A 21,745-nucleotide genomic window follows, 5' to 3' on the forward strand; every position below is an offset into this window, starting at 1 on the left:
GGTCAAGGGAGAGGATGGGCAGCTGGCTGAGGTAGGAAAAACAGGACAGGGAATCCAGCGGCCTTGCTCTGCACGAACCCAAACTAAGGCAGCTGATAAAGTGGAACAAGTTACAAAAGCACAAGGCTCACAAACGGGTTTAATCATTATTTTTTTATTTTTCTTTGCCACAATGTTTTTCATTCGCTGGAATGATCCACACTCATAATCTCTGCAATGCTGCTATTGCTGGATCGGAAAATTACAGAGTCTAACAATCGGGTGGAACCATCCCCCCCCCTACACACACACACTCAGCCCCCCCAAAAAAATAACAGGTTTAAAAAAAAAAAATCAGAAAACATCAACAACCCTCCCCACCTCCCACTCGCTCAGATATCACAAGGCAGGTACCATTGAGGATAAAATCTGGAACCTTTCGACAGGGGAGAGCTGTTCTCAATGTACATTCAGTATCTAGCAGCAACACTACGTGTGCATCAGTGCTCAGAGACCTGCTGTCATTACACACCTGTAAGAACAGCAGGGCTAGGCAGCATTTAGCATCAAGCCTTCAGCTACAGAACTACAGGGTGTTTTGCCTTAGTTGAAGCCAAATGCTGCAGCCTGCCCAGAACCTATTTGGTACAATTTATGGGAGGACTTTACATTCAAATACCACCTGCCCTTCGTGACTGATCACTGATCATTAAGAACAAAATTCAGATGAATACAGGGAAAGCAAACAACAAAAGTGGCCATTAGGACCCAATGATAACCATCTATACAGAAATGTATCAAATTGGATTAACTTAAACTGGCCATACAGCTATAACATCTCCAGTAAAAAAGCAAAATCGTTCCAGAGCTGAACACACTCTGACCCTGGATTACACTGCTGCACTGACATATCGGGGATATTTTATTCTGCAAGAACAGCCCATGTGGGCTGTTTACCGTCACCAGTAAATCTGTTTTTTCACCCTTCAGCAGCTCTGTACATGCTGGCCTCCGCTTTGCACCCCGATCAGTGTATTACAGTGAGCTTTGCATATTTTATACCGGGTCCAGTTCATAGCAGAATGGGGTCTCCAGGCCTAGATCTTTTACAGGTCACTCATCAATTTAAAACCTTGACATTTACTTCATTTAAGCATACTTTGCTTAATTGATCGATCACTTACAAGCGTCCATAATGTTTGAAAAGGTGATTTTGGTTGTCATGTAAGACTATGTGGACTGAAGTTCCACAGGACCAGGGTTGGAGACCCCTAATCTATAGCATGTCATAGCCACAACAGTATACCAAACAGGGAAAGAAAACACTGCATAGCCACCTAAACAGAGGGCGTGGACAGCATAATTGCCAATTTGCCAAAATGTGTAGAACTCTATGTTGGCTCTATCTGCGTGAGATATAGACTGGTGATGAAGTTGCTGGTATCCAAATAATGGCCAATCAAATCTCATTTTTCATATTAATAATTAACTAAAGGTGGGAGATAAATCCAAGGACATGCTTTGTTTTTCATGAGCCGAGACCTCATCAGCTTCAGCTCGTGACAGTATTCTTCATCAGTGACGCTTCACCCATCTTCCTCCAAAAGCTAAACCACACAGACTCTCCATTTCAGTCTAACATCCAAGACTGCCATTTGCGACGGAGGGACTAGTTAATGACTTATTGCTTTTCACTGGCATCTGGTTCTGGTCACATTTGCATTTGTGCATTAGTAACTCTGGATCTGTGGCGCTGCAGAGCCTACTAGTCTTCATTCCAGCTAAGCTCTGAATCACTCACGTCCCTTAATTAAGGACTTTAAAGATTTTAGAGTTGCTGACTCCAGTTCAATTGGACCGAAAAAGACAGAAATCCCAACAGGTCACAGTTTGATTTGTTTCATGAATGGTGAAACACTGAATGCTGATAAATACAAACACAAGAAACGCTGGCAAAATGAGGACTGTGTGCAGAGAAAGGCTTAAGACGTGGCCCTTCCAATCCACTGCACACTTTTCCTACAACCAACTCCTCAATGACTTGATAATTAGCAGGATCCACTTAGCAATTAAAGATCTGGTTGCATAAAAGTACTGCACTGGAGGAGCCAGAAGAGTATCTCAGCCATCATGTTAACCTCCTTTCCATCTGGAGCAAGGATAATAGAGTTGTCTCCTAAAAAAAAAAGCTATGTGGCATCAGTCTGATCCAAGCACCTCACAGAGGCCTGTGTGGGGGCAGAAATGCACAGCAAGGCATCAGGAGGTTTCCCTGGTAACAGGGGCGTAGCAGAAAGACTGGACCACAGCGCTGTCTGCGTGTGCCAGCTCCTGTACAGATCTGCTCCAGGGCGTGGATACACACCAGCAAGTAACCCCCTAGTATGTGATGCAGCCTTTCAAGGTCTCAAGTTTTTATGATGTCGGTGAAGGTGAAAAATCTAAGGATGGCAGCCACAGCTCCAGAACAGCGGTCTGCGCTGCTGTGTGGCCACTCGCGAGCACAGTGCAACAGTGCAGCGCTGCGGCGCCAGTGCAAAAGCGACTCCGCTGATGGAATTCCATCCACAAGACACAGCTGTCCCCTGCGCACTAGCTGCAGGCCGGCTCGCTTCAGCGGGCTACAGAGCAACGTTTACCCAGGCCAATCGAGAGACCCGGAACCGGAGACGAGGGAGAACACAAAGCACACCGACCAGAGAAATGGATCTGCTGTGTCACCGAGCTCCCAAAACGCCACTCGGGAGAGCAGGGTTGAGGTCAAAGCCCTGCGGGAAGGTTCCTGAAGTTACCCAGCTCCATGGGGAAAGAGAATCATGAAGACCGCTCCTGCTGGCTTTACTAGGGGAGCAGAAAGAGCCTGCAACGCAGTTAAAGATCCATCACCACAAACTACCGACTGAGAACAGAAGCCAAACCCTATTGTTAGAATAAACTTTCCAAAGCTTTGCACCCATGTTGCTCCATAATCCATAATCTATCTGTAGATGCTAATTACACTGGTTTGGGTACATTTGGCAAATTCCGGTTGTGCCAGTGACTGTGTTGGACGACAGCCTGTATGCACTCTCCATGAGACAAGGAGACTCCGAGAGACAAGATACTGCCCTCATCAAGCAGGCTGAAGTTAAGTTCGAGCTGCACTTGAAATAATACAATAGCTATAGTGAAATAAAAAGTCACATTGACCAGAAAGGTGGTCTGTCACCCTCTGAGCACCAACCCTTCCACCAAACAAGATGCTCTGTCATTGGTAGTGACACGTAAAAAATCCTGAAGCGCCGATTCTAATATTTCCTCTCCATCTTATTGGACACCTATCTATCGAACATTAAAGGAGAAAACCCTGCTTTGAAATTATACTAAATAACGAAGCACTAATCTAGGGTTAAAATTATCTTTTTTACAGGGCTTGGAAAAAGCCCACACACAACTGAAGTTAAACAGCAAGGCCACTGGAAATGTTGTGGATCAAAAGGCTGGTTAAGTGCTGTATACAGCCTTCTGAAAACTTAGAACTGACACCCCCGAGAAGATGCACTCGTTCTTCATTGAAGAGGACTTTCCCTCCTGCCTCTGCCCAAATGACAAGTAGAGGCCAAGTTGGGCTCCAGGGAATGGAGAGATGTGAGAGTGTTTCTGAAAACTACACACTCCAAGCTCAAAACGTTAAAAATAAAGCCCCGGACAAAATGATACTCAAATTCTGTTAACACTGATGAATACCATGTGGAAAACTCCAAAGAAAATGAATACGTTTTTAACTGCATTTTAACACTCCTGTTACCAGAGCTTCCTTCAAGGTGAGAAAAAAAAAACTCGTTTCACATGTGCAGGTCTGTACAGGGGTAGACCAGTCATAAAGTGCAGACATAAGGCCTGGAGGCCTAAACAGAAGCCAGTGCTTGTCCACCCCACCCCCCCACCCCCATTTGAAATGAGCATTCACTGCTGCATTAATTCTCTCCCTGACCACCACCCACCCTACTTACAAACTCCTCGAGCCAGCTCTGAACTTCAAACCCACTTCAGGTGAAGACTGTCACAATGCAGAGGGCGTGGTGTGGCGTTTACTTCTCAGTAATGGTCTTTTCTCCAGCCTGGACCACTGAAATCGGCCAGCCTCAAGACAGAGGGCCGCCTTTCTCAGTGATAAGGCGGTGTGGCCCCCGAGGTGTCTTTTACCACAAAGAAACAAAGGGCGACATGTGAACAAGACACGTGTGGAAAATCACCACACGGATCTCCACGTTGGGGCTCCCCAGAATTAAAAAACCTGTCCAGTAAAAACAAACAAATCACTAGTGATGTATAGCTGACGGACAGTCCAATTGTCAATGCTTCTCGGTCTCCTGGAAGGCGAAGGGACTGATCTGAAGCTCATGCGTGGAATTCAAGACCCATGTTCACAGGAAGTCAGCTCACTGTCGGGTACTCTGCTGCAGACAGGTTTTCTGTCCGTCCTGGGACGAGGCCTGAAAAGCCTGGTGCACAAGCACCGTACCCAGGTCAAGCAGCCCTGGATATTCAAGAGACCGAATGCACACTGCTGTCAAGAACGCGAGAACAAGGAAAATGCCATTTAGTCAATCTCCACTTTCTAGCAATTTGCTTGCCATTTAATGTTACTAAAGTTGGTTCTTGAAGCATAAAGTGTTGTCCTAACAGTCTTGGCAATCAGTCTCTTTCAAACCTAGATCATAGAATAGAATATAACTAATTCCTTACAGAAGAGGCTAATCCCATCTCTGTATAAATGAATATTAAAGGACAGTAGCGAACCATGTTGTGTGATCTTAGAGGCCAGCTGCCATTGATAAGAACCTAATTTACAGACAGTACTCCAGCTCTTCAAATTCACACCACACCGCGCCCCTGCGTGAACGCAGCTCTGTTCTACTCCCCCCACAACATAAATACTGAACATACTGACATTTTATCAAGGCATCAGTTTAGGCCTGGAGCCCTTCCTGGAAAAGGAGGGGATCGTGGCACCAAGAAAGGAGGAAAAAAAAAACGGGAACCATGGCGATTGAACGAAGAATAAAATACTTCTTAGAATGAGTGTGGCAACGTGTAAGCCATCCAACTGTTCCCACTTAGGGAAAAGGAGCCTAGTAATAGAAGTAAATATATATACGGTATATATATAAAAATAACCCTCCTAGCAAATCGTTCCAGCACACCCATAAGCTCAGGCCAGCTGTCAGCCGAGGGCCTCAAGCGCAGCACACGGAGAAGGGTGGGACTGGCGGCAGATGAGGGCCCAGGCCTGAGTAGGCCTCGTTGCCGTGGTGACAGGGTGTGCAAAGAGAGCAGGGAGTGCGACAGCGCAAGAGAAAACCGGGCCGCCGTCACGCCAGCCGGGGATCCCTCCAGAGGTGCCAGTACGGTGGTGGTGGTGGCGGGAAAGGGGGGTGTGTGTTGGCACAGTCTTTGACAAATCAGGAAACAGGGCAGGGGAGTTTGGGGGCTCAAAGCTGGGGAGAGGCTCCCCTCCCCTCCCCGCCTCCCAGTTATTTTTCCACCCCAGTCCAAAAAAAAAAAAAGTCCCTGGTCCCCCTTCTCCCCTCTCCCAGCAGTCCTCTTGCTGTGGCTCTTGGCACGTGAAGAGTTCGGAGCTCTCCGGAGAATTAAGGACGGGGGTCGGCGCCAGCCAAGAGCCGAGCCCCACCTCCCCGCCCCGTCCTCCCATCACGCACTGCTCCCGCTTCACTGCGCTGCGCTCTCATTGGTCCGCAAGGCTCCAATCACACTCTGGATGTTCTCCTCTGGGACCTGGGGTGGCAAACGGGGGGGGCAGAGGGGGAGTTCCAGGGTGAGACAGCGTGATCAGCAGACAGACAGCACCTCCTACATCTATTCATGGAGCGCCTATTTCATTATTTCACTTGCCTTGCATAACAGCCGTGTACATGTTAGAGTACCATCTCTCACCATTTCCTAATCAAGCCCACTTTGTCAAGCTAATCTTCTGCACCTGAACCGATTCAGGGTTGCCGAAACAAATGGATTGAACCGTTATGTAAATAAGATTCTTATTTATGGCTCTAAAAACCTGGCTTTTACATACTATCAGTATAGAATATAGAATAGGAAAACTTTGACCAAAGTAGCATTTGAGACTGTGACGAGCAATAATCCTTTACAGCTCAACATCATCTCAATGGAGAATTGAGAAATAAGAAAATAAAGCATCATTTGGTCTGCATGTGGTTGGCTCAAGACACTTCACGGCTTTGCTAGAACCACATTCATGCCTGTGCTGAGTCTTTATAAAGCTACAGAAAGCAATGTTTCAGCAAAGAGCACGTGACTTTTTGGTGGACTATCTCATGTGCTCAAATATCCATCACTTGCTGGGAAACCCAACTCTTGCTTGATAAGAACCACAGTTTGAAGTCTGATGAAACAAGTGGTTGTCGATTTGAAGTGCAAGTCACTTCAAAAGATTAGAAGATTAGAATGGAGATAACTTTGTAGAAGTTACATCAAAGGGAAAAGTAGAGAATTCTGTTCAGTTCTGTTTGTACAGTCATTAAATGGGTTAGTTCAAGTAGGTAGCTGCGTCAGCATGCGTAGGCTGGGAAGGAACAAGTAAAGTTTATTCCATACTAAAAAAAGAGAAGAAAAGAAACACAACTTAGAGTCTTCTTCGGGTGTAAAGGCCTCACAGACGAAATGTTGTTTCTTTTCCTCTCTTTTCAGCATGGAATGAGCCTTTACTTGTTCCATTAAATGGATTGTGCATTTTTTTTCTAGATTTGGTCTCGTCAATGGCAGTTTACTTTGAAGAGACAGGGAGCACAATGGAACAGGTCCCACTGGAATTGTTTCAGTCGGTGCAACAGCGACGTACTCACCAGAGCGTGGTCAAACTTGAAGGTGCTGATGTAGTAGGCTGGAATGTCTGCTGTGGCCAGCGGTTCAGATATCTGAGCCACAATACCGCACTCATCTGCAGGAGAGAAAATGCACGAATGAGGAACATCACACATGCTTGCTCTGCATCTGGTAGTTATCTGGTATTATAATTCTCTACGAATAGTAACAGTTAAACAGTATCCCTAACATAAGGTTCCCTGCATTTGCAGCTCAATGTGTTGGGAGTCTACCGGTACTCAGGTCCATTTAAGTCCTGATCAGTGGCCTATGTCAGTCCCTTTGATAGACCAGAAAAGTATTATAAGCTGATGGTAAAAGGCCCTGTTACAACATCGGAGCATGTTTGCATAATGAATCTATGATGTACTGTAGTACTGGCCTCGGACTCATACATCCTCTAGCTATCCCCACCCTCCAGCACTAACCAAATCCCAGCGGCTGCCCTCCAATCCGGACCATCTTCCACAGCTCCCCGGAGGCACTAGTGAAGAGCACGTTATTGGGAAACCTTGACAGGAGAGGCAAGAGAGAGATGCATTACACCACAGGACAGCTCCGCCTTCGGGCTTGTGTTGGGCCCTGTTTGGTTCTGAGCTGACATCAGATGTCGGCAGCGCCGGCACTTTTCAGTGAGCTACTGATTGATGCAAGACCTACAAAACCAAGTGATCTGTCTTCTCATCTAAATAATTTGCTTCCATTTCCCTAAACAGAGCAGGTTGCACAAGCGGTGCAGCTGCCTGGAGGTTTTGCACAGATGATCATTTCCCACATGGGTCCTGGTGCCACTGTGGTTAATAATTCTCACTGTGATGTTTGTGCTATCTGAACCCATTGGTGTCCGTATTCAACTGAGGACTCTAGGCCATAGTTCTCTGTGATGCCTTCACAAAACAAACTTGGGCCATCTCTTAGACTAAGCTGATCTTAGACTAGATTTGCTCTTTTTAATATCCAATCAATCAGCAAGGCTAATTCATTGCACGTTAATTACTGACCGGAAAGTGGATTTCTTTGATCTAACTGAAAACTTGAGACCAACTGAATGGGGTCACTCCCATTTGAAACAGTCATGTTGAAAAACTCTAGGTCATGGTTTAGTGGTCATTCATCTGCTAGATGCTGGTTTAAATGTCATTTCTGCTCTGACGTTTCCGTCACGAGTGCTGGGTTTTTAACACCAGGGATCTTCAGACAATGCTGGTAGTTCTTCTAGTTTACTGTCTCCCAAAATCTTCTGCCAGCTTTCGATGTCAGTTTCCAAAAATACTAATTCTGCAAGAATATCACTTCTTAGCAATTTCAATATACAGTACATGCAGATTCGACCTCATGTCAACAACCCAGTCCCTGTGTGTCCATATATTGAGACTTGGTCAATTCTTGAGGAGTGGACATTTCTAACCTGCAGACATTGGACCTGGGTCATTCTGTATCAATATCTATTCTATCAATACCCAAGTAATCCACATTCTATGAAGCCAGCAGGATGCTGTCTTGAGTGTTTGTGGAGGACGCGGAGACTGATGGCTCTTCTATAGGCTAATGAATTGCGGCTGCCTACCTCTGTGTTGTCTGCTCGTCCATCACCAGCGAGACGTAACCCTCAATCAGAGAGAAGGAAAAGAAGCGGATGTGTCCGGAGTCTTCGCCGGTGGCACCAGGCTCCTTCGTGCTGCAATACAATGTTGTCATTTTTGAAGGAGCCTCTATCTGTGGATTAGTGTTAAGATCAGCCTCACGGAACGCCCTGTTGTATTAAACTGAGCAGCCCCTTCTCAAACCAATACAGAAATCATCTTTGCATTAGTTATATGGTTTGGATTTTCCCCGCAGCCATTCCGTAAGTGCAAACATCTGCCTTCTGTGTGACAGTCTGCATCAGGCCCTGACAAGAGGTGTTTTCGCATCGTTTTGATGTGCTGCAGCTGTAGATCCTCAGTCACACAGGAAACCCGGTGGACAAGGGGGTGCCAGTGCAATGGTCTGAGCTGCTCTCTCGACAACACAGGCCGCTACAAACCTCAGATCCCCTGAAAGCTCAGCAATGGGAATTCACCAAGGGGAGGTCCTACCGACCACTGACATTCCTCCAGAGTGGGACTTGTTTAGGATTGGGCACTTTGAAGAAACACTTACCCACTGGAATAGAACATGACATCCATTAGCAGAGTGGCCACTGAAGGCAGGGTGTCGGGGTCCAGGCTGGTGACGCAGAACATGTTGCTGGGGCTGGAGAGGGGGTGGATGATGGGCCTCTGGACTGCAGAGGAGACAGAGGCTTCAGGTCAGGGCCGAAAGTGGTTAGTGGGAACTGGACTGGGAACATGCCTTTCCTTAGGGCTCCAACCAGCATTATCTTCATTCCTTTTACAGATTTGGTCCTTATGATGCAATAAAAAACTAGGCGTAGTATTCAGAGCCAACCTTGAAGAACAGGTCTGAACTGTACTTCCTGAAATATCTGCCCAGCAAGTCTCACTTCTGAACACATGGTCATAAATTTACTGAGGGACGAGTGCCAAGATCTTCAAGATAGATGGCAACAATTTTTGCCGGATTGGCACCTTATCACAAACTGAAGTCTCAAGGCCAGGCTTCCTTGTAACAAGAGGAGACCTTGATAAGAGTCACTAAATTAATATGCCAGGCACACAACTAGCATCTCCTCCACTCTGGAAATTTAACACCTCAGATGACAATTCCATACAAGAGGCTGGTTTGCAAATACTTAAGGAAACATCTCACAGCACAGGCATCCCAGGTGCTAAGGCTACTAAGGCTACAGCTGCGTGAAATGGACACTTGATTATTTGAATCATGTGCCATGTGGAATTAAAATTTCACTGGAAAGAAAGCTGGTGCACCAATTTCTTTGTGTATTAACCAAGGAATTTTTCCAATAATTTAATCAGGTTAAAATGAATGTATGTGCTTTGAATCAGCTGCAATAGCAGTGTTCTATGGAATTTTTCTATTTTACATTAAATGCAAACTCTCTAGGAAATGCTTTGTAAACCCATGAGCAATGTTAGAAGTCAATGAAGAGCAATAAGCTTGACAAGAAGAGCTCTCCCTTTAAGATGTTTGCAGTGATTTCCGAGGCTAGTGAGTTAGGAATCGATTCAAAAAGCTGCCACAGCAAGTGGCTCTAGCCTTGATCAGAACAGATTTAAATTTTTAATACCCAAACCCAGGGAGTAGTTCAACCTCAACAATGGAAAAACTAAAAAAAGGTCACAAATGCAGACTGTTAGAGGACATGCATTCAAACTCAAAACTGACCACACCTTGCCAGTTAAAAGTCCTGCTGCTGCAACACAAAACAGCAGCCGAAACCAAATCAGCTCCTCTCACTTGCTTCCTTTCCTACATTCAAAGGGTACTTACGACACGACACACAGCTGATGAAGGATGGTTATGTACAGGTGTCTACAGACTCTAATGAACTTGTCAGGTCAGACAAGAACCTACCCATTTTGGGCTTGACAAAGCCATTGGTGACCCCCAGACTGTTGGCTGCCACAGTCTCCCCATTGACCACCCTGAGCAGAGTGAACTCGGAGGACAGGGTGTGCATGACCAGGGGCAGGTCCCGTTCTCGAACCTGCGGAAGACAGACAGACACTTTGAGGTCATCACTTTCTTTTGGCCTCAGCCCTGTTTACTTCTAAGCTACTGTTTTTCAATTCCTGGCCTGTGGGCCCATGAACAGCCCCCTGTCAATCATCTCTTTGGCAAGAAATGACGCTGCTTCGAGTGGAGGCTCCGAACAGATTCGAGTTGAAGTTGAATGCTGAACTAGACCGCCACCAGTGCCACCAGTCTGTGTAAAAGACTGTTCTGTACAAGAAACAGGCTGCATGGTGACAAACTTGTTAGTTTTGCTACCTTGCAGAACTGTAGTGCTGTCTGTGTGGAGTCTGTGTTAGCATGTATTTTCTTTGGGTGCTCCAGTTTCCTCTCACAGTCCAGTGACATACTGGCATTTGAACCGATTTCTTGAAAAATCAGCCCTGGTTTGAGTGTGTCCGTTTCTGCCCTGCAATGGCCTGGTTTACCATCCAGGGTGTGCCCTGCCCTGTGCTCACTGCCCGCTGGGACAGGCTCCGACTCCCCCATGACTCTGAACTTGAAGAAGTGGTGAGAAAATAGATGGATGTAAATGGAACTTGATTTGAAATACCTTCTCGCAGAACACGCAACACTAAAATTTTAATTTTATTTAAAGATCTAAATCTTAATCAGAGTTTAGGATAAGCTCCACAGTTTGCAACTCCCAACAGCCCCCCAGTCTGAGAGTCCTCTAAGTCATTTCTCTAAATAACCTCTGCAGGTTATTTCCTCATCTGTTTCTAAAAAGCCTGCTCGGGACTTGTTCTGTGGCCAGGAGCAGCTGGCCTGGAGTATTAACACAGCCATGAAAGTTACAGCAAATTCCAGCAAGAATTAACGACTGATCCGGGGCTGATCCGCCTTATGTAAGCACATCAACTGAACATTTTGTTTTCAATTCCAGGCTCTTTCTACAGTTTGCATCCCCTCCCTCTGCGGACTGACAGTGGCTGAAGCGGGACAATCTGAACAGGACAGTCGCATGCCTGACCGGTGGGTTTGTGTGGGGAAGGAAGACTGTCAGTCAGGCCAGGCTTCAACAATATATAAAGCTTTCACCACATACACCCACTAATAGGTAGGTGGCATCAGTGATAGGGGGCTATAGGGGTTTCAAAAGCTTTCAACCCCTATCACATGCTTTTGAAAAACATGAAGATTATTTTAAATTAAAATTAAAATTAAAAAATGCAAATATTCCCAATTTTCTCAAAATTATAACAATTAAAGGTTTAGAAATTCGCCTTTAGGATTCGCCTGTGCTTTTTGCCATCCAGTCTTGCCCCACACCTCACGAGCTTCCCGGATCCTGCTGACTGAGACGCTCCAGCTGGGTTGGTACCGACTGGCAGAAGTGCCGTGTTGGACTCATAGGCACCAATGCCAGACGTATCGGTCAGCACTTTGAGAAGACTTTGATCAGTCCACAAAACCAGGTGAATTTATCTCACACGTGGGCAGTATCACTTACATGTTCCGTCACAAACTCCACACTAGATGTGAGATGATTCTTGTTCAATAATGGCTTCTTGCTTGTTACTCATACAGGCCAGTGTTGTGTGGGGACCAGGACCGTGTCAATGCACAGTTTTACACGTGTTTCAAAGGCAATGTTGGTTTCACAGCTGCATCTCTAACCAGTTTCCTGCTTGTCCAGCTGCTCAGTTTAAAAAAAGCTGGCCTCATCTCATTAGGACATCCCACGTCTTTCTGATGGACCTTGCTGTAATCAAGTCATCAAGACCTTGGAGTTTTCTTGTAACCTCTCTCTTATCTGTGCCTCACAACCACTTTACCACTGAAGGTTTATTCCAAAGCTCCTTAGGTCTTCATGGTTGGTTTGTCGTAACACTGTGTAAGTTGTGATTTATTAAACACCCATCTGTGTGGCCTTGCAGAAACAGATGCATTTGTGCGAATGTTACACCTCCTTGATCACCCACACACAGCCTACACTAATTTTTTCAAGCTAATCTTTTGCACCTGAACTGATTCAGGGTTGCTGAAATAATTGGAATGAATATTTATACAATTAGGAATCATATTTAAGTCTTTGAAAATACGACATTTGCATACTATCAGCATTCTTTCATCTTTATGAGTCTGGAGTCGATTATACATCCATCCATTTTCTGACAGCTTTATCCAATTCAAATTCAAAAGTCAAAGTGAGCCAAAACCAATCCCAGGAAGCAAAAGGCACAGGGTGGGATACACCCTGGACAGAACGCCAGTCGATCAGAGGGCACATACTGACAGACACACACACCAGGAGTAATTTACCCAGAAGCCAATTAACCCACCACTATTCTTTGAACTCTGTGTCCTGGGTTTCCTCTGGGTGCACCAGTTTCCTCTCAGAGAGAGCATTCCAATGCCATGCCGACAGCACCCCAGGAATCGATCCCAGGGCCACCACGCTGCAAGGCAGCAATGTTAACTACTGCGCCACTGTCCCGCCAGGAGTAGATTATGTAGCTCTGTAAACGCTGGAAGAGGTAAACACTTTTACAAGGCACTGTGTGCACTCACATTCCCAGAATATAGTAACTAGTATGGATTACCCAACAGTGTGCACTCCTCCTGCACATTAATAAGAGCAGTAAAGTTCTGGATTTGTAATGCAGAGTTAATGTGTTACATATCCATTCACCTCGGCTGTTTACGACACACGTGCTGGCACAGGGTGGCCAGTCTGCGCACTGAGAGGCGTGGTGGCGTGCTCACCAGTATGAAGTCCGTCTGGTAGGTGGACAGCATGAACACGGAGATGTTGTGGTCGGCCAGGGGTGCGATCACCGACTTAGCGATTTTGGTGACTCCGATCGGCTGGGAGCTCGAGGCGCTGCCTCCCCCAGAGACCACGTTCAGCGCCACCCATGTGGCCTCGGCCACGCTGAGGAACTCGGACTGGGGCAGCTCTGGAAAGAGGAAGGGTTCTTTAGCGTCCACCACCCTGGCACCTGGAGAGACCACAGGGTCCTGCCCTCTGCATGGGCACTGATGGCCAGGGGTGCTACCAGGCTGGAACACAAAAGCTCCCCACAGAAGGACACCTGCCGACTCCTGACGCATTCTGAACCTTCGCACCAACATTCATATTAACCTGGTGGTGCAGTTTTTCACTGAATAAGACGCATTAAATCAGAATATATCTTACCTTTATTTACACAGTGTAATGTCCCACCTGTGCATTTTTAGGCCACAAAATGCATTACTTTGGCAAGGGTGTCTAGACTTTCTCTGGGAGCTTCATTAACATGTCTGATTTTAAGCCATGGTTTCTGAACATCTGAACTCGATGATATCCCTTAGCTTTCTCCACTATTTTCATGAAAAAACTGCACCGGTTGAAGAACATCCTGTCTTTTAACAGACTAACCCCTCATAAAAAAGAGTGTGGAAATGTTACACACACAATTTAATAACTATAACTGAGACAGGCTGCTTGTTACTGCGTTTACCAGCCCTGGTATGTTTCAGTATAAGCTAAGAGTTTCTCCTGATTACGTAAATGATTCCCAGGAAAAAAAAAAATTAAGCTTCCTGGCTGCTCAATGTACCTGCACCTGTTTTGCAACACAGGGCTTCCTAGTAGTCATGGTGACCAATGAGGGTCCCCTGGCAACCGACCTGTAATGGCAGTGATTCACTCACCCACAGCGCTAAAGCTCTTAACTCAGAGCCCCTGCAGTGACAGCAGGGGTACTGGGCAGTGTGGCCTTCTGTTGACACACTGGATAATGTACTGGGGGTGTTGGGCTGCGTGACTTAAGCAGAGACACTGTCCAGACGGTGAAACGTCCTAAGGCATTAAGTCCCTTGTTCGAGTTTACTTTGGCAGTTGGAGCTGAAGGACTAGTGAATAAATCTGAGACGATTGAGGCTTGAGGCTGAGCCGTGTGCTGATTAAGGGAGGGGAGACCGAGGCAGAGCAGTCCAGTTCCTCACCCAGGAGGCTGTACGTGACGGTCGCCGATGGGGAGGCATGGGGTCTACTATTTAGAGCTGAGGAAACCAGGAGTGAGGCAATGAGGAGGCCTCAGCCCAGCCCCATGAGCAGCTGGACAAACAAGACCAGAACAGTAGATTCAGGAATACATCAATCTGGTCACAAACCTCTTAAAGCAACAGATGACCTCTCCAGGTCACATGACAAAAGGAACAACTTCCAAGGAAACACATTCTATTTCCAGCATGAGTTTAACCTAAATGTGACTGAAGAACATAAATATGGGAGACATCTTGTTCCTTTTGATAAGTGGAAGATAAACACTTACCTTTATATCCCTCCTCATCCACAATAATGGTGTAGTCTTCTGGTGTCTCCGTCAAGCTGAAGAATTTACATCTGCAATAGAGAGAAGGGAAGTGCTGTCAGTACTGGAACAGTGACAACACAAACTTTCCTTAAACCATGCTGGGAATGAAGAGATTTCAGAGTATTGTGTAAGGTACTAGATCACTGTATGGCCCCAATAAAATTAAATTCCTCAAGATTGTTCTGACTGTACCACAGCAACCTCTCCAAAACGTTGTTTCTGTAACGGACATGGGTCTCTAAAAGGAACTGAAGTGAATATTCTGGGCTGAATTAAAAGCAGGTGATGCACTACAGAGAACTCTGTGGGGTGTCTTTCAAATCACAACACACATCACGTCAAGCGATGTCACTGGTGACCATTTAGCTTCTCTTGGTCACCCGAATGCAGCTAGACTCCACAGGGAAAAGCTTGAATGGGCTCCAGCATGTCTGCGAGCAACAAACAGAAATAAAGAGCCTATTCTCTCTAGACACACACACACCCCAAGAGAACACAAACTGATTCTGAACACAGAACAAAGGCTGCACCTTCACTTTTGACACACATAAAGCTCAATCTTTATTCCGTGTCATTGGGGAAGAACTGTACGATGCTTTTTGTAGGCAAAATGTAAAAAGCTGAACAAGAAAGAAAAGGAAATCCTGCGCTGCTGCACGGCAACAAAACAAACACTCTGTGAATACGCACTGGAGTAGAGCCACAGGCCAGCAGCGCACGGCACATCCAGCATGAATTTCAGAGTGAAAGCCACTGACAGCTTTTTTAAAACCCACAGACAATTCTCTCTCGGTACAAGGTGAACTACAGCTCAGAAAATTCATCACTGTGACACATGCCCTTGCTCTGGTCCGCTTTACACTGACAGCGGTCACCGCTGTCGCCCCTGCCCCTGCCCCAGCAGGTGTCCCTGCCCCTGCCCCTGCCCCTGCGGGTGTCCACAGCACTAACCAGGAGGACTGCGAGGACCCTGGATCCGAGGCAGGGCGAGACCAGTGTCACTCAGCTTTTTACTGCCTGTCGAGAAACTGATAAAACCTCCACAACACAGCACTTTCACCCTTTTCAGGGTTTACGAGCTGTAGGCAAACTGGTAAGTTAATGGGTGCTCGGGATACTTTAAGCTCCTTATTTTGAGAAAACTGGCACAGGGGGATGTGTTGTGGAGTTTCTGTGCTTCACCACTTGAAAGTGGGCACAAGAGCCTGGAGTCTGTGAAGCCCCAACTGGACCAAACTGCTCTGCACTGGGAGTCTTAGAACTGACCTTGAAGGATCTTTTGGACTGACAGCTCACAGTACATCAGTATTAAGATCAGGTGCTTTGTTTTGGGGAGGAACAAAACAAAAGACAGGGCTTCTCAGCCATTTAACTGTGTTCCCAAATTCTGAAATGCCTTCCACACATTTCTGCTAAAAAGGCAGTTGCAGTGTAATGGTTTATCTTAGGGGGACCCCAAAATCAGTCTTTACCCCCTGAACTGCTTCATGAAATGACACCCATGGATTAACATTGCTTCCAAAAAAACAGCGCAGAGAGAAATAGGACAGAAACTTATTTCAGTATTTCTCATTTCGATGGGGCAGCTCTCTAACCTCGCCTACCTGTTCGTTCCCCCTAGAAAGCACTTCTTAATCCAGCCCGGCTTGAATTTCTGCCACGATTTATCTTCAAAAACAAGAACCGCTTTTATTTTCTTATCAAGAGGCGATTGCAAAACAGCTTCTTGCACAACACTGCCCGCCCCCCCACGTCGACTTGTGAAAGACAAGTCCCATCTGCCCTGGAGGTAAATATAGCGCCTGGAATGCGCAGAAAAACAAAACCAGCAGTCATGATGCTCCCTGCCCACCATGTCCACAGAACCAGCACTTGGTAACCGAGAAACCAACATGAAAATGGAGCAGTGCTTGAAATAGAGGGATTGCATAAATCAATGCAGCCGTTCGTCACAGAGTGTTGTCGACATCCTGTGTGTCAATGCTGCACCATCCAAAGAGTGAGGAGCGCTCCGTCTTGCCCAATGGCAGGCTGTACTCGAGCTTGACGTATCCCTCTGTCAGACTGCTGGAGCTCACCTGGGGCTCTCTCTTGCCAAGCTCGTTACTGGTAGAAAAATTGATCCATCAACCCATTTTCCACTTCTTCTTAAAGAACTGAAAAACCGTCCAGCACTTTGAACCACTTCTGGTGTTACCAGCTACCAACTCCTTAATGCAAGCAAACACCATAGTGGACGTGTGACACTTAAGATTACTTAACTCTGCATTCAGTAGATCAGACTTGGGGAAAAAGTTTTACCTGATCATAAATATTCGTTTTCATCAGCACAAACTGCAAAAGAGCCTCCACGTGCTACAGGAAAGGAATACAGCCCTAACAAGAGCTCAGTGTTACATCCCTCCTTGTCCTGCGTCATCTAAACTGCCGATCAGTGGCCTGCAGAAAAAGGTGGTCTTAAGCATCACTCTTTCTCTCAAAAGGGTTGCAAAACGCTTCAGACTTTATAAAGAAAATCTATCCCTCCCTTATACTCCTCTTAAATGCTAGAGCTACGGATACACCTCAAAAGCATAACTCCACAGGTACCGGAGTTATCTCCTCCAGAAGATGGCTGCATTTCTCCTGTAGTGTATTCCTCAGACACCTCTACACTGGCTGTGCAAGGCGAAAAAACCAGATCGCTGTGCGATTATATTCTAATAGACTTTCCAGGGCCACCCCCCCGTGCTCAGAAGTTTTCCCCTTGTGTGCATTCTACACCACCGCGAGACACTTCGCAGGCAGCTACTGGGGCAGTACAGGTCAGCGCTCCGCCAACAGCATGTGGCGGTATTTGCTGAAAACAATAAACCTTCTCTCTCGCTACAAACCAGTTATGCAACCCTTCTGAAATGCTGAAGTCATAAAGGTAATCCTTGAGAAAAACAACAAAAGAAAGAACAGATTGGTCTGTCGGGATGGGGAAAATACTTTAATGCCCAGGTGAGATGCCTGACGCATACGTGTGCCACCATATTAAAAGAAACCACCTGCTCTTCTAGATGTGATTTGCTGAGTGCTCAAAAATCAAACTGTGCCCGATAGATCAAACATAAAGAAGAAAATGAGTATTTGTGTATCTCTTAACGAAATTAAAATAAATAGCAATGGTAAACGCAATTGTGTCAGTACAAGCCAAATATGCTGTAATACACTATGTATGTGCTATATGTCATGACTATTTTGTAACAAATTATGCCTGTGTAACAGATGTGATATGTAATGTTTTGTGATGTATTCAGATGTATAGAAGGGCTGCTTGTCCAAAACAAAAGTGTCCCTAGGGGACAGTAAAGTTTTCTTATCTTACAATGGAACCTCTGAGACACGGGGCAATTTCTAATTATCAGTGACTTTAATAACAGTCCAATTTAGGTTTTTAAGAGCTGAGCTGGAACCCAAACCACCAGAACCACTCGATCTTTGGGACCGGGACAGATCTTTCCTGTAAGAAATCATCCCGCTACTGGTAAAAAGAGAGGATATTAGCGTTTTTTCCCCAATGTTTAAGAAAACAAAGAAAAAAATGAAGAAAACCTGTATCTAGCACTGTAAACAATTCAAAGAAATGTGGAAAAGTTATATTCAGCAGTACATAAATTGTATTATCATCAACTTGTATAGTACCACATGCATTTAAACCACAGACAAGGTCCGATCAAAAATGCCAGTTTCTACATCCTGCTGGAGCTGGGAGACAAGACTCCTTGGTTTCTACCTCAGGTGCCCAACGGTGGGTGCTAAAATGAGCTACAATCCCAGGAGACTTGAAACAGTCCAAGTGCTGCGTTAATAATCCCCTAATTTAGCACTGGCACTCGAAAAAGACCCCCCTTTGTTCAAACAGAGTGCCTTGGAATGGAAAACACCAGCAACAACAAAACCAACAAAATGAAAAACCTGTTTGGTTAAACTACACAAAAATTGGAAAATCATCAGTCTCAAATAGCAGCAAATGTTTCTTTGAATTGCTGGTTCCACAACTTGTATACAGTCTAACACCTCTGCCCAGCTACAGAAAGCAATGTGTCTTGTTCTCTGTCAGCAAGACCCAACTGACAAGGGGACTGGATCTCCGCTGAAGTTTCCGTTCAATCGTTTTCTCTCCGCTTTATCCAATTCAGGGCTGCGGGGGAGCTGGAGCCTATCTCGACAAGCACTGGGGCAAGGCAGGATACGCCCTGGATGCAACGCCAGTCCATCTCAGAGCAGACACACACTCACTCCAGGTCCAGTTTTCCAGTGTTTGTGCCTGCTCCGCTCTGTGCCTGGTATTATGCCCCAACAACACCCCTGCGATGTCGGAGCGGTGCGTTCCCACGTGAGGGTTACTGGGCAGCTCTGGGGCCCGTTCTCCGAGTCTGCCATTTCCTCCTGGAGGAAAAAGCCAGGAGGCAGCCGGCAGGCGTGAGACCCACAAGCGCAGCGGTCAGCCCAGGCTGTAAACCTCAGCCACAGCTCCCAAATAACCCGCCCGGGTTTGCGAGAGAGGTGGCACGGTTATCACCTAGTCCTGCGAGTGCTCTCGGCCTTTCCTGCTCCGTCACTGGGCTGACGGCTTTGATGTTTTCCTTGGGCTACAAACAGGAAGCTGAACTGTGAACTGCGTGAAAGAGCTCGCAAGGCCTTGGGCCCGATCAACACTTCTACACAAACCAACCTCAAAACATCTCTGCTTATCAGCCAACTGAACATCACTATCTCACCCTGCCGCCACACTGGAGCTCAGCGTCGTGGGTCAAAGGTCACAGGGATGAGTGTTCCAGAACAATCAGCACCTTCACCAAGATGGTGGGCCTGGGCTACACACTGACTGTGGGGCAACACTGCAAAAGGCAGGGCAGACTCTGCCTCCAGGGCATTTTGTTTACTCATCACAGGGCTGTCTTCTTCACCCATCACACTCCTCAAGCAGAGGTGAGCAGAAATGGATCCGAGTGCTTCCTACACCCGCTCTCTCCTCCATAAAAACCAAACATCACTGTCGAGGTGATCTGGCTACTCTATATAAAAAGGAAACAGAAACTTAATGAGCACAGACGTCGTGGGCTTCCAAGGCAGGAGTCGGAAATGAAGCGGAGTCTGTAAAACGTGAACTGTTCTACTGAACCGCATCAATCACGGGCGGCTCTCTCTGGTCAGCACCGCCACCGGAGCCAACGAGACGCTACAGAGATTTTTACAAGTCCAGGCATCATAAAGAGGCTTCGTTTATGTCATTTTCTCTGTAATTTTACTGGTTGTTCTTGGAGAACAAGCGCGGAATCAGCTGGTCTTCCTCGGGGCAAAGAGCCCCCCCCCCCCAGCTGTGTGTGAAACAACCAGATAATGAAAAGTTTTTGCAAAGTCAGAAAATAGGAGGTGGGGGGGTGGAAGGCGAGGAGGGAGGAGAGGGAGGCGTGGGGCTGCCTGACCCATTCGCGACACGACCCGAACCCCCCGACCCGGTTCGGTGCTGCGCAGGACGGAGACCCCACAGACCCCCCCCAACCCTGCACCCCCGATGTGCAACTCGAGCGTCACTTCTCGGCGAGCGGCTCCGCAGACGCGCAGCGGCAGTGCAGGTTCAAACTGCCCCTCATTCCTGCCCAAGCCTTTCCAGGGTCGCACACAAGGAAAAGCACAAAAAAACACCACCACCACCACCACAACAACAACAACATCACGACTGTCAGCTACAGCACGTCCACCCCCCTCCACCCCCCATTTTAAAAAAAAAGCCCCAATGCGAACGCAGGAAGGTAATATTTCAAATGACATTTTCTCTCCATAAAGGCAGGGAAACGACGAGGAGAGGAGAAAGGGCTGCACTTTTGGGGAGCTCCCATTCTCTGCGTTTTTACAGACCGCACGAATCGGCGGAATTACATAAAGAACTTTGTGGGAATTAAAAAAAAGCAGCTATAGGTCAGTCTATAATAGTGGCTGCACGCCTTGAGCATTGTTTTTTTTTTTTAATTTCCGAAAAGAGAGGCGATTGCTCTGTAGTTTGCCATAGCGGGGATATGACCCCATCGGTGATGTATTTAATTACTGCGGACAGCTTTGTACACACTTACCTAGTTTTAGAAGGCAAAAAGGCGAGTTTGATCAGTCCGTACGTGCAGAGCTGAATGCCTTCTTTTGCTATGCTCGCTACTTTCAGACTGTGCTCCAAAATATGCAACTCCATCTTTTCTGTCTTATTTGTGGATCATCTGGGAGGCAAAAAAAAATCAGGAACGGTCTTCTTAGCGTTTCTTTCCCTCTCCCCCAGGAAAACACCACTCGCAAACGCCGCTGCAAAACCAGGAGCCCCTTTTCTTGAACAGAAATTAAAAAAAAGCAACACTAAAAAAAAAAAATAATACCGCCCGCCCCCCTCCCCAAAAAAACAACCTTGTGACGGTGCAGCCTGGAAATGAAAAGAAAGAGGGAAAAAAAAAGTTGTCCGTTTCCAGAAAAGGGGGAGAGAATGGAGCGGAGAGAAATAAAAGAAAGCAGAATGAGATACAAACGGGGGAAAGAGGGGAGAAAAACGAGAGAGACGGACTGACGGTGCCCGTCTTCACTCTCTCCGGCGGAGCTCGGAATAACCCAGCTGCTGAAACAAACAACTTGCCACTCAAGACCGGGGGGGGCGGGGCCCCGCCGTGGCCTCATGCCCGGGGGCATGCCGGGAGTTGTAGTTTTCGCGGCGTTCCATGAAAAACGGGACGGACGCTGCCGCAGCGCTGTCTTCATCCACTGCAATCCGATCAAGTGCATCAGATTTGATCTGCCCCGCTCGTTGTCTCCCAGACCCTACCATAAACACGCGCAGCTTGCATCCGAATTGAAAAAAAATGGTTGTTGTGACTGTTGTGTGTGTGTGTGTGGAAACGCAAAGCGGATTGATAACGCAAATATGCGCACTGTCAGTC

The 21,745-nt window shown here is 46.7% G+C and overlaps 1 protein-coding gene across 1 annotated transcript; it reads right to left on the reverse strand.

The window, feature by feature from the left end:
- Nucleotides 1–138: 138 nt before the first annotated feature.
- On the reverse strand, nt 139–21,433 carry castor2 (cytosolic arginine sensor for mTORC1 subunit 2). The gene is made up of 9 exons (XM_006640819.3): nt 20,903–21,433; nt 14,760–14,830; nt 13,207–13,400; nt 10,339–10,471; nt 9,004–9,127; nt 8,429–8,539; nt 7,290–7,372; nt 6,843–6,937; nt 139–5,757 (listed from the first exon to the last, which is right to left on the reverse strand). Exons 1-9 carry the CDS (start codon nt 21,013–21,015, stop codon nt 5,692–5,694), a joined length of 990 nt encoding a protein of 329 aa, XP_006640882.1. The 5' UTR covers nt 21,016–21,433; the 3' UTR covers nt 139–5,691.
- Between the last annotated feature and the right edge of the window lie 312 nt (nt 21,434–21,745).

The sequence above is a fragment of the Lepisosteus oculatus genome, chromosome 26, assembly GCF_040954835.1.
Source record: "Lepisosteus oculatus isolate fLepOcu1 chromosome 26, fLepOcu1.hap2, whole genome shotgun sequence".
In the NCBI taxonomy this organism is placed as follows: Eukaryota; Metazoa; Chordata; class Actinopteri; order Semionotiformes; family Lepisosteidae; genus Lepisosteus; species Lepisosteus oculatus.

Excerpts from the sequence above, each read along its gene's own strand:
- castor2 (XM_006640819.3), bottom strand. The coding sequence starts at position 21,015 with ATGGAGTTGCATATTTTGGAGCACAGTCTGAAAGTAGCGAGCATAGCA. Across the intron at positions 14,831-20,902 it reads TTTTTGCCTTCTAAAACTAG|ATGTAAATTCTTCAGCTTGA; the intron begins GTAAGTGTGTAC and ends TCTCTATTGCAG. Across the intron at positions 10,472-13,206 it reads ACCAGACGGACTTCATACTG|GTTCGAGAACGGGACCTGCC; the intron begins GTGAGCACGCCA and ends TGTCTTCCGCAG.